The sequence below is a fragment of the Oncorhynchus gorbuscha genome, linkage group LG17 (assembly GCF_021184085.1).
Source record: "Oncorhynchus gorbuscha isolate QuinsamMale2020 ecotype Even-year linkage group LG17, OgorEven_v1.0, whole genome shotgun sequence".
NCBI classification, from domain to species: Eukaryota; Metazoa; Chordata; class Actinopteri; order Salmoniformes; family Salmonidae; genus Oncorhynchus; species Oncorhynchus gorbuscha.
Window position 1 is genome coordinate 26,264,457 of NC_060189.1, and position 15,458 is coordinate 26,279,914.

Consider the following 15,458-nt stretch of genomic DNA (forward strand, 5'->3'; position numbering starts at 1 on the left):
AGTGTTATTGTCTAATAATAACAGGTCTTGGAAATATGCTTTGGGTGCTCTGGAAACCGAGCAGAGTAAAAATAGTGTACTGAGACTGACAGAAAGTGCTTTGGGAAATACATAGATGGAAAAATTCTGCATTACCTGCATAATACTTATGTTTAGCCATAAATATGTTTTAGCCTATAAGCTTTTTTAAATATACTGTAGAAGGCTTTTGACTTCCCCATAGATAGATTTGTAACATTTCTAATCAAAGGCATTTCATTTTGGCAGAGTTAATCTTGTTATTTCTGGATGGTGACTGTTTATTTTCTTAAGATTGAGTGATTTATCTTATGTCACAAAAGTTGATGTATATCACCGGGGACTGTAATTCAAGCTGTTCTATGGGTGATTGTAATACTCCTTCATAACCTCTGCCGTAACCATGCAAGCCTTCAAGACAGAGAGAGGCTTTTTAGTGCAGCAGAATCAAGTAGAACCAAACAAAGCTAAACATGTCCTTAAAAGGCATCACCACTGCTAGGGCTGCTTGCTCTCTGTCGTCTGGCAGCACAGATAGCTCTTTTCTCTCACATCAACACAGGAGTGACTGGCCCTGAGTTTACTCCACATGCAGAAAACGTATGACTGTATGTTGATGCTGCTTAAGTTTGATACTGCATACGTTTGTTGTGAGCTCTATCTCTCCCATCTTATTTTGTGACTGTAGGATTTTAAAGGGAAATTCTCACTTCTATGTTTGATGACTGAGTGGAATATTCTGTTTAATGATGAATTGATTCATGCTGTTAACTACCTTCCATGTCCCTGTGTTGCAACTCCAGGACCAACAGGCACATCACTGGGCTACGAGGACACCAGGGAAGTGTTGCATAACCTAGTTGTTGAGTGCAACATGGTGACCACCAATGGGACCATCCCAGCCAGCCTGTCCAGAACACTATGCCAAAGACAAAATATCGATAACACGGATACCTCTAACTCTCGGACTCACCCCACTGCAATCCACTCATCCTTCAACTCTTTGAGGTGAGCCCAGAAAATGAAGATGTCTTTTTAATGCCTCTGTTCAAAATCATTGAGTGCATTATACTATATCAGATGTGTAACAATCTGCAGGTTCAGGTACATGTTATTTCTAGTTAAATAAAGGTTAAATACCATTTTTTAAATTCACGTAGTTACATCAAAGATAAAGGAAGTAAAATTCTGAACCCCTGTCACTATAATATGGTGGGTTATACAACAGCTGCAGGCATAAAACTCTGAAGGGCATTATGTTGTATCTAAAGCTGCAGTATTCAAACCTTAGACAATAGTCACTTATGCTCATATTGTTAAGATTTCCATGCTGTCAGCATTTTTTGCACAAAAGCCATATGGTAAAGAAGGTGCCATTTGACTTATTTACCAAATGGGGGTGGGTTTATAATTTTGTTATAATAACCCTTGCATATTTATTTTTTTACATTCTCACGTTATTGACAATTCCAGTAGCATTAAAACAATACATTTTTTTCAATGTATCATAATCTAAAAACACCTGCCAGTTCAGTTAGGAAATGCCATAATAAAAAACTAATGGGGTGGAGAACAGATGCCCAAGGTATCCTGATGCAATTAGCTTTTTATCTTTGAGCGACTGATTCTGGAGTGCCTTGACATATATGGTATAGTAGCCACCACCCCCAACACACACATGTCAATGCAGTCCTAAAATAATCTCTGAAAGCACAGCTGAGCCCTGGCTTTCCTCCCCCCGCTGTTGTCATTGGTTCGACCGCTGCTCTGCCCCGTGTGTGTTCTCTACAACGCGTGTGGATCCGCTAAAATAATGACGAGATTTAGTTATTCTGAGTATCTATCGCAATTTTGTTATGGTGGGAACAAGGGCAACACATCTTTAAGCAAATTATCGAGCGATGAGAAACGATGCGTTGAGCGGCGACGGCAGAACGACATTACGTCAGAGTCAGCGGAGTGAGTATTTTGCTACTTGTGAAGCGCTGGGCAATCGGCCTATCAGTGATTTTATTTTAGTTGCCAGTGGTTAGATATATGGTTAGATGTAATGGCCATAATGTGTCCTTGTAAATTAAAATATGTTATCATTGATGATATGAGATCGACATTTTTCCTCGTTGTCTTTTTTATACACTGAAACAGACTTCACAAATGTATTCCACGGGGATTCTACTCATTATTTAAAAAACATTAAAAACGATTTTTATGAGAGAACTTGGTATGATAAACCTGCATCTATTAACCTAGATTCTGCATTGTCTCTTCAAATAATATGCCTTCCCTCTGTTGTAGGGATGTAGAGCCAATAGTATTTGCCATCCAGAGAGGAGATGCTCAAACTGTGAATGAGCTGTCAGTGGCTGCACCACTCAGCCTGATGAAAGAGAACAAAGACGGATGGATACCTTTGCATGAGGCTGCATATTATGGCCAAGCTGAATGCATTAAGGCACTGATGAAAGGTACATGTTGAAAGCATCATTTTTACAGTCTATCAATGTAAAGCCTTGCCTTTATTGTTGCGGTTGAATTAAATAGACTGGAGGATCATGAAATGGTGAAAAGAAGACAACATACTTTATATATTATCAAAGTTGTAAATTATGTTTAAGCATTGTGTGTTTACATTTGTGCATTGTAGCCTATGCATATATTTCTCCTCCAGCCCAACCAGGGTTAGTTGACAAGCGCACCCTCCAGGAACAGACTGCTCTGCTCCTGTCAGTTTCCGGTCAGCACTTGTCCTGTGTGCAGTGCCTTCTACAGGCAGGGGCAGACCCCGACATCAGCTGCAAGAACAAAGAGACCCCCCTATACAAAGGTACATCTCTCCACATAGGCTATAGCCTGAGAGTGGAAGATAATGATACCTCTGTTTTTAAATAGATGGTCCTATTCTAAAGCATGGTATCTTCTGCCAGGCTAACCTAATGTCATATGATGCCTTCCAGCATGTGAGCGGGAGAACGTGGAAATAGTGAGCCTCATCCTGTCATTCGGGGCCACAGTGAACCAGAGGTGTAACCGGGGCTGGACAGCACTCCATGAGGCAGTGTGCAGGGACAACATGGAGATCTGTGAGATGCTGGTTAGGGCAGGAGCCACCATTAACCCTCCTAATACTTACAGCATCACACCACTAATAGTAGCAGTCCAGCAAGGACGTGTAGATGCCCTACGGTACCTCATTGGGAAAGGTAGGGTTTCCTGTATGTAGTTCTGTAATGTCTGACATGACATGTATGACCACATAATGCATCCATGCTATATGGCTGTTAATTATCACCGTATTGAGACAGACAATGGCCTCTTAAAGTGATTAAGTGATGTGTTCTTATAACAGTCAGTCAGTTCTTTGCGATGTCTCTGACTTTGTGTTCTTTTCCCCAGGTGCTGACATTAACATGCAGACATGTGACGGTGCTACAGCCCTGTATGAGGCCAGTAAAGATGGCCACAGGGAGATAGTGGAGCTGCTACTATCTCACAACACAGACGCCAACAAACCCACCAAGACAGGACTCCTACCTCTACACATTGCTGCTCAGTATGGACACCATGAGTAAGTTAGAATGCACTATATGGCGGGAGAGCTGGCCAAGGACGGCACGTTCAAGAGCAGTGTGGGGGAGGTGTTGGATGAGAGCGAGAGAAAAGAAAGAAGGGATACTGGTCTGACTTGTCATGTCTGTATTTTGTATTACTCTTATGTACAGTACTAATGTCCACTTGTTCCAGGATTGTGTCCCTGCTTGTCCCGGTCACCAGTCGGGCCAGAGTTCGCCACAGTGGAATCAGCCCCCTCCACCTGGCTGCAGAGCACAACAGGGACATGGTCACAGCCATACTGCTCAAGACAGGAGCCGACGTCAATGCCACACTATCCCACAATCGCTCCATGCGGTATTCGGATCACCGCACCACACCACTTTACTTTGCCATTGCCAATGGGAGCAGTAAGACAGTAGAAATGTTACTGAAAGCTGGTGCTAATCTGAGCCTGGATCCAGTCAACCCTCTACTAGCAGCTGTAAGACACGGTTGTGCCAGGATTGTCTCTTTACTGCTGGAGCATGGGGCCGATATTAACACAAGTATCCCAGCCTGTCCTACCACCTTCCCTGGTGCTATTGTACTCTGCCTGAATAACCTACCTCTTCTCAAGTGCCTTTTGGATAAGGGCTGTGATGCCCAGGCCTGCTTCAGATGTGCTTATGGTTGCGGCCCACATCCAGCACAGGACAGCATGAGCAGCATAGGTGTTGACATCAGCAAATGCACCAATGACATGTCTCTTCTAACCTGCACAGAACCTGCTGTCAGCAAAGTACAGGTAAGGCAAAGTAGGCTCCTATTGCCGTGATCACAATGTGACGTGATTTTTCAAGAAGGCATGATGCTCATTATCTTTTCTTTCTGTTCATCCTAATATCCCTTAGTTTTGTGAGTTGATCTCATCACCATCCATGTGTAACTGGGAAGGGCCCGTCATAGACTTACTGCTGGACTATGTTGGTAATGTTCAACTGTGTGCCAGACTCACCGAGGTCCTGGGCGGCCGGCGAGAATGGCCCAGCATCAAGGCCAAGTCATGTGAGTACATCTAGACATATACACACACACACACACACACACACACACACACACACACACACACACACACACACACACACACACACACACACACACACACACACACACACACACACACACACACACACACACACACACACACACACACACACACACACACACACACACACACACACACACACACTCAAACAGGAGGGACAATCTAACACAATTCCCCATGCTGTTTCCTCAGTGTCATCCCGTCCACTGATGCACCTATGTAGGTTAAGGATCCGTGAGCAGGTGGGTGTGTCCAGACTCAGGTCTTTGGACAGACTACCCCTCCCAGACAGACTGCTGCAGTACCTCAGCTTGCCCAGACACAGCTTTGATGACTTCTGCCCTGATGGCAAATAAGGCTTATCAGTGTCCTGTGTTGTGCCTTATAGTATATTACCTGTTTACAGGAGTTTGGGCTGTATTTATGGGTTAGTAATTATTACTTGATAGGGTCAAATGTGTGTAATGGCAAACTATGTGTGTGTGTGTTGTTTGCACATAGCATGTGTGTATGGAAGTGAGCTGCAGTTCTGAGTGGATGGGTTGACAAATGACAACAGATAGCCTAAAGCCACAGCAGTTGATAATCTCTGAAGAAGTGCAACGAAACTGAGCTTAAATGAAACTCAAGGTAAGCTTTTAAAATACCTGTGTCATTTAGATGTTTAGGCCCAGGCAAACAAATGCAGACAATCAGTTTGATGGTTTATGGAATGTACTTGTATATTCAGCACAAATTTTGTAATATGCTTTTAAAGTGTGTTTGTGCAATGAGTGTAGGCCTATATAATAGTCCAGTTGTTGTTGTAATGTACTGTAAATGTCAGTGCCAAAATGTCTGATCCTGTATGATTGTATGATTGGAAAAGGTGCTGGAACCAAAGAAAAAAATCGAAACATCTGCATTTTATTTAAAAAAATAAATGTAAATTCTCCATTTAACAAGTATTATTTACAAACAGAAAATATCCAGAAATTCGGGGGGGGGGGGGGGGGGGACGTCACTGTCAGTCTGTTTACCTTTTGTGGAAAAATATCAGTGAACTACAACAAGTCATTTTGATCAATTAGTTTTTAAATCAGTGTATTTTAGAAATATATAGCCTACACAAACACCATGAAGTAATCAACACACAAGCAGACCTTTCCTTCAGCATAGCTGATCACAAATAATCAAAGAATGGACAACTTCGAATGTCACTCCAATCCTATACCAACACATGTGAAGTATAGAATTAGAGAGAAGGATGATGAAGTATAGTCTACATTTTTCAGTTTTATACAGTGCTATGATTTTATCATGAATTCCTCTTAGATTATATGGAAGCCAAGTGGTAGGTAGGTTAACGTTGCAGGTCTTCTGAGCAGAAATAGCCTATTTGGTCTGAAAGACTTAAGTGCCAATGACTGACTACCAAGTTTTAAATAAAAACATATGGCATTGCAAAGTCAACTAATTCATATTTACATCTTAATTGTTCCTTATTTAAATGTAGAATTGCGTATTTAAAATGTATTTATACGTGCATAATTGTGTTTAAATGAAGCCAAACACGCTGAAAATCGATGAGGGGACCGTGGGTTTAGTCGGTATGGGTTTGACCACGACATGCGTTTGGTTATTATGTCCGTGTGCCATATCAGGCGTTTCAATTTCAGCCACTGAGGCTTTTCCCCAGAGTCCCACAGTTGAGTGGGGAACAACTATGTGACTCTGGAAGACGTGGTGTCCATGGTACTGAAACGGACAGCAACCGCACACACTGACGTTGTGAGAGACCAAGTCCACGTTGAGCGGTTCTTTTTCGATAGAGCCAAGTCGATTGGATTGAAACAAGGTCGGTTTTGGTTCCTGGTGATTTTTGATTTTTTTTTCAACCCTATTGATTCGGGTCACACCTTGGCTCTTTTTCCATCCATACAGTGAAGGTTCTGTATTGGTTTGGGCTAACCGGGGTTCCTCCCAAAACGATGCAGGGAGTTGACGTTTCCTCATGGGTACCTGATCTTGCTTGCTATTAGCACTGTCTGCAATTGGGTTCTGACCCATCCTTACGTTCACCTCGTCTTGCGCACCCGAACCCCCTTTTTCATTGATGGGCGTCATGCTCTGGTGAATTGTCTCCAAAGAATACGCGCTAGACTTGTCCACCAGGGCTTTGACGATGCCAGACTCCGCGGACCTGTGTGTGTGGCATCTGGGCATCCGAGAGTATTTCTGAGAAAAACGCTTGAGCTGTTTCTGCAGGTATTTCCTGTGGTCCACAGAGCGCCTGCAAGGGGCTGATTTGTCTAGAGCTGCTTTGATGTCACTGGATGCCAAGTTTACAAAGTTCAGTAACGTTTTCACTTCACTGTCTGCACTTGCCATTTTAAACAGTGTGAACGTGTAAACTGTTTAATCCATACTACCAAAAAAGTCCATGCAAATGATATTCTTCATCTTAAAAATCTGAGGAAAAAGTGAATGGCATCATTGAGAAGCATGCGCAACCAAATGTGTTAGGATAAATGGAAAACATATTAAGAACTTAATGTAGCCTACTTACATTATTCGTTGTTCATTAAGAATCCCTCAACAATTACACAATTACGCGTGATAAAACAATACTTCGCCTACACAATTGCGCATAGCCTAAAAAAAACATCGGTTGCAAGTTATCCATTCATATCCACAAATAGAACGTACCATGTCCCCTGTAGAGGATTCCCATTCCTGTCTCTATCCCAGACGCAGTCTGACTGCTTCAACAAGTTGAATGAATATAAACTGCTTGTAGTTATGGTGCTTTCCTTGAACCAATCAGCGACCCCAGGCCCCTCACAATGCTCCCCAATCAGCCTCCAAGCGCACCAGTATTGAATTCTTTGCCATCACAAATTGTTGTCATGGAGATCCCTCAAGAAAAGCAGCTAATATATGCAATATTTCTGCCCGGTCTTCCGCGCGCTCATGGAACACCCATACAATAGTTTATCCAAAAGTTGACATATTTCCCGTAGCATTATTATTCTGACTAGGCTGAAATGGACATGCTTCATCACTGCGAGACAACATTTGTTACATTCAACTGTTTTGTTCTAGACTCCCCCCTCCTAGAGTGATGTCAGATGTAGGATTTGGTTGGGGGTGATCTAAAGAGCACATATCCATGGAAAGGGGGCTTGAGCGCTCAAGAATCTTGTCTTTCTATTTTCCCCCTCAATTGAGCGACACAAAAGCTGAATTACTCATTCAAACCTCGCGGGACAAAGGGAAAGGAGCTGGATAGCACTCCTGCATTTGTAGTCAAACATTTAGAGACTTAAATCGAGTCGTCATGAAGGAGAAAGAGTTGGACAAAGCCCATAGAATTGCCATCAGCAAACATTTTCCTGTGTCATATTAGTGGGTCTCCATAGCTCCTTCTGGCCGGCGGACAATAGCACAAGTTTGCACACTCGAATACTGTCACCCTGCCAACGGCAACAAGCGCCCAAAACAGGACAATCCCCGGAGAAAGCAGGCTCCGCGGGGAAGGTTGCAATAGAGGAGGAAAAGGGACTTGTGAAATGCTAATTGAGCTCCATCCCCCTATTGAAGAAAAAATAGTACCTTTCGTTCCATTGAACTAGCTCCTCTTGGCAGCAGTGTGGCATGAGATGTGAGGAAACCGTTTGTCTGGTAAGTAACCTACACCACACGCCTATATCCACCATACCGCTTCGCTGCCCTCAGCCCTGACCGCAAGACGTTGTTTAAGCACACCTGTAAAGGAAGATAATATTCATATTTATTGACTTTTCAGAGTCAAATGCACTGTGTATCTATTACATGTTATAGGCGTATCATGTTTTATAACTAATAATTTACTAACGTGTTATTTCTCTCAGAATATGTAGCCCGAACTACATAACGACTGAATTACATATATTTTAACTTGTCCAGCCCCTGGTATGAAGGGTTGAGCTGCTCATGCTGTCGGCACTTGGAGGCAACAGGACCCTATTTTCCATCTCTCCTCTTCTTCGTTCACCTTTCTGTTAATTAACAATGGTTCACCCCTCCCCTGCCCTGTCGACCTACTCCTGTGCTTTTGAAGTGACTGAGAATGAGAGAGAAAGAGGAAGTATAGTGGCACCAATAAATCCTACTGTGTCCCTGTATCCATGACAGTTTGAATAAAAAAGATGAAGGCGAGCTTTGTGTTTTCAGATTGTATGTGATGTGTAATGGGACACAGGCAAGGGTAGATTGTGGAATAATAAAGTTCTGAACCCCATCAGACATAAGGTTTAGGGCTCCCGGGAGCGCAGCAGTCTAAGGCACTGCATCTCAGTTCTAGAGGTGTCACTACAGACCCTGGTTCGATCCCGGGCTGTATCACAACCGGCCGTGATCGGGAGTCCCATAGGGCGGCGCACAAATGGCCCAGCGTTGTCCGGGTCAGGGGAGGGCTTGGCCAGGGTAGGCCGTTGTTGTAAAATAAGAATTTGTTCTCTCAAGGATAGTACCCTTTTTTAAAACTTTCGCCTAAGATGACATACCCAAATCTAACTACCTGTATCTCAGGACATGAAGTAAGGATATGCATGTTCTTGATACCATTTGAAAAGAAACACTTTGAAGTTTGTGGAAATGTGTAATGAATGTAGGAGAATATAACACATTAGATCTGGTAAAAGATAATACAAACAAAACATTTTTTTGTTGTTGTTCCTTCATCTTTGAAATGCAAAAGCAAGGCCACACTTTCAGAGGTCTAAGTGTAGTTTAGTGTGGCCACCAGATGGCAACAGTATGTGTGCAACGTTTCAGACTGATCCAGTGAAGAATTACCTTACTGCACAATATTTTGTATCAAGTCTGTCAGGAGTTTGCCAAAATGTGCCGAATTGGTCAATTGATTCATTTTCAAGTATATAACTATAGAAGAGAACATACAAAAACGCTATGGCAATAAAAAATTTTTTACACACTCCCAGGAATGTCATACATGATGGATCATTAGCTTATACACTAACTTTCACACATCTAGATGGCTGGGCAGGGTGGGTGTGGAGCCAGATACAGCAGTGGGGGTCGAACTGTAGACCCCAGTTCCTACATTTGAACATAAAAATGGATTTATCAAGAAAAACTATGCAACATTTTATCTCTGGGATCCCCAGGATGACAAATCAGAGCAAGATTACTGAATGTAAGTATGTTATTTACCTTCAGAGGTGAATGTATCAAACCAGTTGCCATGGTAAAAGTGTTTTGTTGTTGTACACTCTCCACAAAAAATAGCATGGTATTTGTTCACTGTAAGAGCTACTGTTAATTTGACACTGCAGTTAGATAAACAATAGTTTAAGCTTTCTGCCCATATAAGATATGATGTCCCGGAAAGTTGGCTGTTGTATACAACATCATTCTAGTCACTTTCGCACACTTTGAAAACAACCGTCCCGGTTTAGGGACACCCATTCCATAGAGGTTTGACTGACTTGCCTATTTTTATAAAGGTTCAATAAAATAAATAAATAACATTTAACTGGAAAGGACACACTAATCAAATCAAAGTCTGAATCACTGTAAAACACTTTTGCACTTATTCTTGAATAATAACAATGTTATTACCCTAGTAACTCCAGATGTTAGTAGTCAGATCTTAAACACACACACCATTGTAACCACTTCAACCTCCCTGGTTCTTGGTTGCAAATAGGCCACTGTGTTGACAGCACAAGTCTCCCCCTTGCCCTCTGACCCCCATCCAGCTCTGCCCCCAGACCCAGCAGCTGTCTCTCTGGGACTCCCACCAGCACTCTCATTAGCATACGGCACATCCACGTCACACACTCCAGACTGAGGTACTTCCACACACCCCAAAATTGCTAACATATTACAGTAACAGTTTACATTATGGCACGTTATGACACAATTACTTTAGTACTGACATTGTATTCACTTGTTATTTATGTTCATGATATCAAATCCAAACACATATTGTATCATATTAATATGGTGTTTTTAGTATTCAAGGCTCTAACCACTTAACCCCATCATTTTCATGTGTTGATGCTCAATTATTCATATTGGTAAATTGGGGCGGCAGGTAGCCTAGTGGTTAGAGCATAGGACCAGTAACCGAAAGGTTGCGAAATTGAATCCCTGAGCTGACAAGGTAAAAATATGTCATTCTGCCCCTGAACAACGCAGTTAACCCACTGTTCGTAGGCCATCATTATAAATGAGAATTTGTTCTTAACTGACTTGCCTAGTTAAATACAGGTAAATAAAAATCCCATTATCCCATTATCCTTACATTATCATCTCTTTGCCACTAGATGGCAATACACCTCTACACAGTCTAGAACACTGTAATGAGGACAAACAAGTCAAGGCTGTAAAAAAGCTTTGTTTAAAACAATAACACATTGGGGAACCACAGTTACTTTTGAAAGTGTTATAATTACTTAAGTCTATGTATCCTTAGTTTTTGTTATGCACAAATGATTAAAAATCTATTTTTCAAGAAAGACCTGTCACAAGATGACCAGTCTTTAGTGGGTATAAGTAATTCATTCTATAGTCTACACTGTAGACTTCACTCTATGGCACTGTTATAAGATAATGATGACCAATCTATCCTGATTAGCAAAAGACAGCAAGAGGGTCTTATCCTGAAGTCTGTGTGATGTTTGTCTCTATGGAGCATGAGGATGTGAATGATGGTGTTATGGCAGGTGTTCTATGGTTGCTGCAATCAAGTGGCGTCAGCTGGACAGGAAGTGGATGATGTACAGCTTCCTTCTTGTCAGTTAATCGATACAGGGGTAGGATAGACTGGAGGAGAGGATAAGAGGAGCAACACTACTAAACAGCTCCCTCAGGAGAACTCTAACCATCCAGAGAAGACAGGTTATGCCAGCACTTAAGACTTCAGCTTAAATGTAATCCTCTCTGGACATGCCTCTTAATAGTAGCAAAACACAGTTACATACTGTAGGCTACAGTTGAAGTCGGAAGTTTACATACACCTTAGCAAAATACATTTAAACTCCGTTTTTCACAATTCCTGACATTTATTCCTAGTAAAAAATCCCTGTCTTAGGTCAGTTAGGATCACCACTTTATTTTAAGAATGTGAAATGTCAGAATAATAGTAGAGAGAGTGATTTATTTACTTTCATCACATTCCCAGTGGGTCAGAAGTTTACATACACTCAATTAGTATTTGGCAGCATTGCCTTTAAATTGTTTAACTTGGGTCAAAATTTCAGGAAGCCTTCCACAAGCTTCCAACAATATGTTGGGTGAATTTTGGCCCATTTCTCCTGACATAGCTTGTGTAATTGAGTCAGGCCTGTAGGCCTCCTTGCTCACACACGCTTTTCAGTTCTGCCCACAAATTTTTCTACAGGGTCGAGGGCAGGGCTTTGTGATGGCCACTCCAATATCTTGACTTTGTTGTCCTTAAGCCATTTTGCCACAACTTTGGAAGTATATTGGGGTCATTGTCCATTTGGAAGAGCCATTTGCGACCAAGCTTTAACTTCCTGACTGATGTCTTGAGATGTTGCTTCAATATATCCACATAATTTTCCTACCTCATGATGCCATCTATTTTGTGAAGTGCGCCAGTCCCTCCTGCAGCAAAGCACCCCCACATCATGATGCTGCCACCCCCGTGTTTCACGGTTGGGATGATGGTGTTCTTCGGCTTGCAAGCATCCAGAGGACCAGGGGACATTTCTCCAAAAAGTACGATCTTTGTCCCCATGTGCAGTTGCAAACCGTAGTCTGGATTTTTTTTATACCATTTTTGGAGCAGTGGTTTCTTCCTTGCTGAGCGGCCTTTCAGGTTATGTCGATATAGGACTCGTTTTACTGTGGATATAGATACTTTTGTACCTGTTTCCTCCAGCATCTTCACAAAGTCATTTGCTGTTCTTGGATTGATTTGCACTTTTCGCACCAAAGTACGTTCATCTCTAGGATACAGAACGCGTCTCCTTCCTGATCGGTGTGACGGCTGCGTGGTCCCATGGTGTTTATTCTTGAATAATATTGTTTGTACAGATGAACGTAGTGCTTTCATTCATTTGGAAATTGCTCCCAAGGAGGAACCAGACTAGTGGAGGTCTACAATTTTTTTTCTGAGGTCTTGGCTGATATTTAAAAAATGTCCGATGATGTCAAGCAAAGAGGCACTGAGTTTGAAGGTAGGCCTTGAAATACATCCACAGATACACCTACAATTGACTCAGATTATATAATTTAGCCTATCAGAAGCTTCTAAAGCCATTACATAATTTTATGGAATTTTCCAAGCTGATTAAAGGCACAGTCAATTTAGTGTATGTAAACTTCTGACCCACTGGAATTGTGATACAGTGAGTTATAAGTGAAATAATCTTGTCCGTAAACAATTTTTTGAAAAATGACTTGTGTCATGCACAAAGTAGATGTCCTAACCAATTTGCCAAAACTATAGTTTGTTAGCAAGATATTTATGGAGTTGTTGAAAAACGAGTTTTAATGACTCCAACCTAAATGTATGTAAACTTCCAACTTCAACTGTATATAAAAGACAAACGTGTGAAAAACAAAAATGTTCTGTTCCCCAGAAGACAGAATGCGTTGCATTGCTGCAGTATACTTGTTGACTGAATTTATCTTCTTCAAAAATAACGTGGATAATTGGTGTGGATGCCAGTTAAATTTCATGAAGCCCAACAGCATTCTTAAATGCCAGGTCTTGTGTCTAACTTATCGCTCATGACAGAAAGTGCTGCGAGCTCTGTTATTTATACTGCACTAGTCAGTAGAGCTTGAAATGCCAACCCTTCCCTCTGGCCACCTCCTTATAATGAGCAGATTGCTGGTCATATATTCATATAACAACCGTGCTTTGACTTGATTGGATTGTTTTTAAATACCATGAAGGAAATATTAAGCCTGAATTTGGATGTTAATATTTTAAATTAACTACTGCATCAAAAATAATTCCCCTTTGCCACTGCAACAGAAAAAGCAATAGGGTTTGATGTGCTGTGCAAATAGTCATACCGTCATGGTTCATAAATTAAAGTCCACATTCCTTTATTACCATAAGTAGTCTTTTTCCCATAATGTTTAGTTGGCACAGGAATGGATGCTGGTGTGAGGATAATAGATTAGACATCATCAAAGGCCCAATACAGCCGTTTAAAAAAAATATCAATATCAAATCATTTCTGGGCAACAATTAAGTACCTTACTGTAATAGATTTCCATTGCAAAAAAATATTCATCAAGCAAGACTTTTGCTAGGATTGTCTGGGAGTGTTCTGAGTGGGGAGAGGAAAACTGAAAACTAGCTGTTTTTGGCAGCGAGGGCTGAACTATTAACCAATTTACCGCAATGTAATGTCACTATGAGAAGCCAAAACTCCCACCCGTTCAAACCTGCTGATTAGAAGATCCTGTGTAGACTGTATTTTCAACCAGCAACTATCCAGAAATAAAAATGAATCGCCAAAATGTGATTTTCCTGTGATTTATATATATTTCCACACTGAGGTTGGAATAATACTGTGTAATTGTGAAAATGATGATAATGCCCTTTTAGTGTAAGTTCTGTTTGAAAAGTCTGTCTGTTTTTTAACCAGTTTTAGTGGGATGGAGTTTTGACCTTCAGTGGTATCATCAGCATGCTGCAAATGAGTTTAAACCTCTCAAGGATCCGCCCCCTTTTTTCAATTTTCATCTAAAATGACATTCCCAAATCTAACTGCCTGTAGCTCAGGACCTGAAGCAATGATGTCATATTCTTGATACCATTTGAAATTAAACACTTTGAAGTTTGTGGAAATGCTAAATTAATGTAGTAGAATATAACACATTAGATCTGGTAAAACATCATCTTTGAGATGCAAGAGAAAGGCCATAATGTATTATTCCAGCCCATGTGCAATTTATATTTTGGCCACTAGTTGGCAGCAGTGTATGTGCAAAGTTTTAGACTGATCCAATGAACCATTGTAAGCTTTTTTATCAAGATGGTCCAAATCTGCCTAATTGGTTTATTAATACATTTTAAAGTTCATAACTGTGCACTCTTCTCAAACAATAACATGGTATTATTTTACTGTAATAGCTACTGTAAATTGGAAATATCGGATATGTCTATGACCTGGGAAATGTTCTTGTTACTTAGAACCTCATGCTAATCACATTAGCCTACGTTAGATCAACCGTCCCGTAGGGAACCCACAGAAGCTGTAGAGGTTTTAATAGACCATTGACAAAAAAGTTCCAAATATCTCTGCCAATAATGGCAAATTTTCAGTTTTCCCCTCCCCACTCAGACCACTCCCAGACAGTGATAGAAATGGCCCTTTGCTAAGAAGCTATTACATCCTTTTTTAAACCATTTTAATCAAAAACAATCACAGTAAGTAACAGCTGCAATTAACCTTTTAAAGAGTCTTGTGTTTTCCACTCCAAAGTGTTAAGAGCAGTTTTCTAGTTAAAGGAAGTAATTGACCTTTAGTGTGCAGAAACCCTCTCCACTCTGTGCTGATCAGGGAGGAAGAGGATCATTATATGGAGAGAGCTGCTTAGGCTTCATGTTTTGAGAGCACCACATTGGCTTGTCAACTGAGGTCGTGAGAGAGACACATGGACTATGGATAACGGTGTCTGTTACTTACAGAGGACTGCATGCACGTTGAAATTGTTATGTAACTTTCCTCTCCTACCGTTCCCTCTGTAGGGTCTGCAATTGCCTATCTAAGGTCTTCGAAAGCCAAGTCAACAAACAGGTCACTGACCATCTCGAATCCCACCGTAC

General features: G+C 41.3%; 1 protein-coding gene across 5 annotated transcripts; it reads left to right on the forward strand.

Moving 5' to 3' along the window:
• Positions 1-539: 539 nt before the first annotated feature.
• Positions 540-5,613, forward strand: LOC124001830 (ankyrin repeat and SOCS box protein 2-like). Of its 5 annotated transcripts, none has more exons than XM_046308942.1 (9): positions 540-626; positions 822-1,026; positions 2,314-2,483; positions 2,687-2,842; positions 2,973-3,218; positions 3,412-3,583; positions 3,760-4,354; positions 4,461-4,614; positions 4,847-5,611. In XM_046308942.1, exons 2-9 carry the CDS (start codon positions 893-895, stop codon positions 5,008-5,010), a joined length of 1,791 nt encoding a protein of 596 aa, XP_046164898.1. In that variant the 5' UTR covers positions 540-626; positions 822-892; the 3' UTR covers positions 5,011-5,611. The 5 variants fall into 5 exon arrangements, with proteins under 5 accessions (XP_046164898.1, XP_046164899.1, XP_046164902.1 ...); XM_046308943.1 differs by having other exon boundaries at positions 588-618; XM_046308946.1 differs by lacking the exon at positions 540-626 and having other exon boundaries at positions 903-1,026; positions 2,322-2,483; positions 4,847-5,610.
• Positions 5,614-15,458: the final 9,845 nt, after the last annotated feature.

Excerpts from the sequence above, each read along its gene's own strand:
- LOC124001830 (XM_046308941.1), top strand. The coding sequence starts at position 1,832 with ATGACGAGATTTAGTTATTCTGAGTATCTATCGCAATTTTGTTATGGT. Across the intron at positions 4,355-4,460 it reads CTGCTGTCAGCAAAGTACAG|TTTTGTGAGTTGATCTCATC; the intron begins GTAAGGCAAAGT and ends AATATCCCTTAG. Across the intron at positions 4,615-4,846 it reads CAGCATCAAGGCCAAGTCAT|TGTCATCCCGTCCACTGATG; the intron begins GTGAGTACATCT and ends CTGTTTCCTCAG.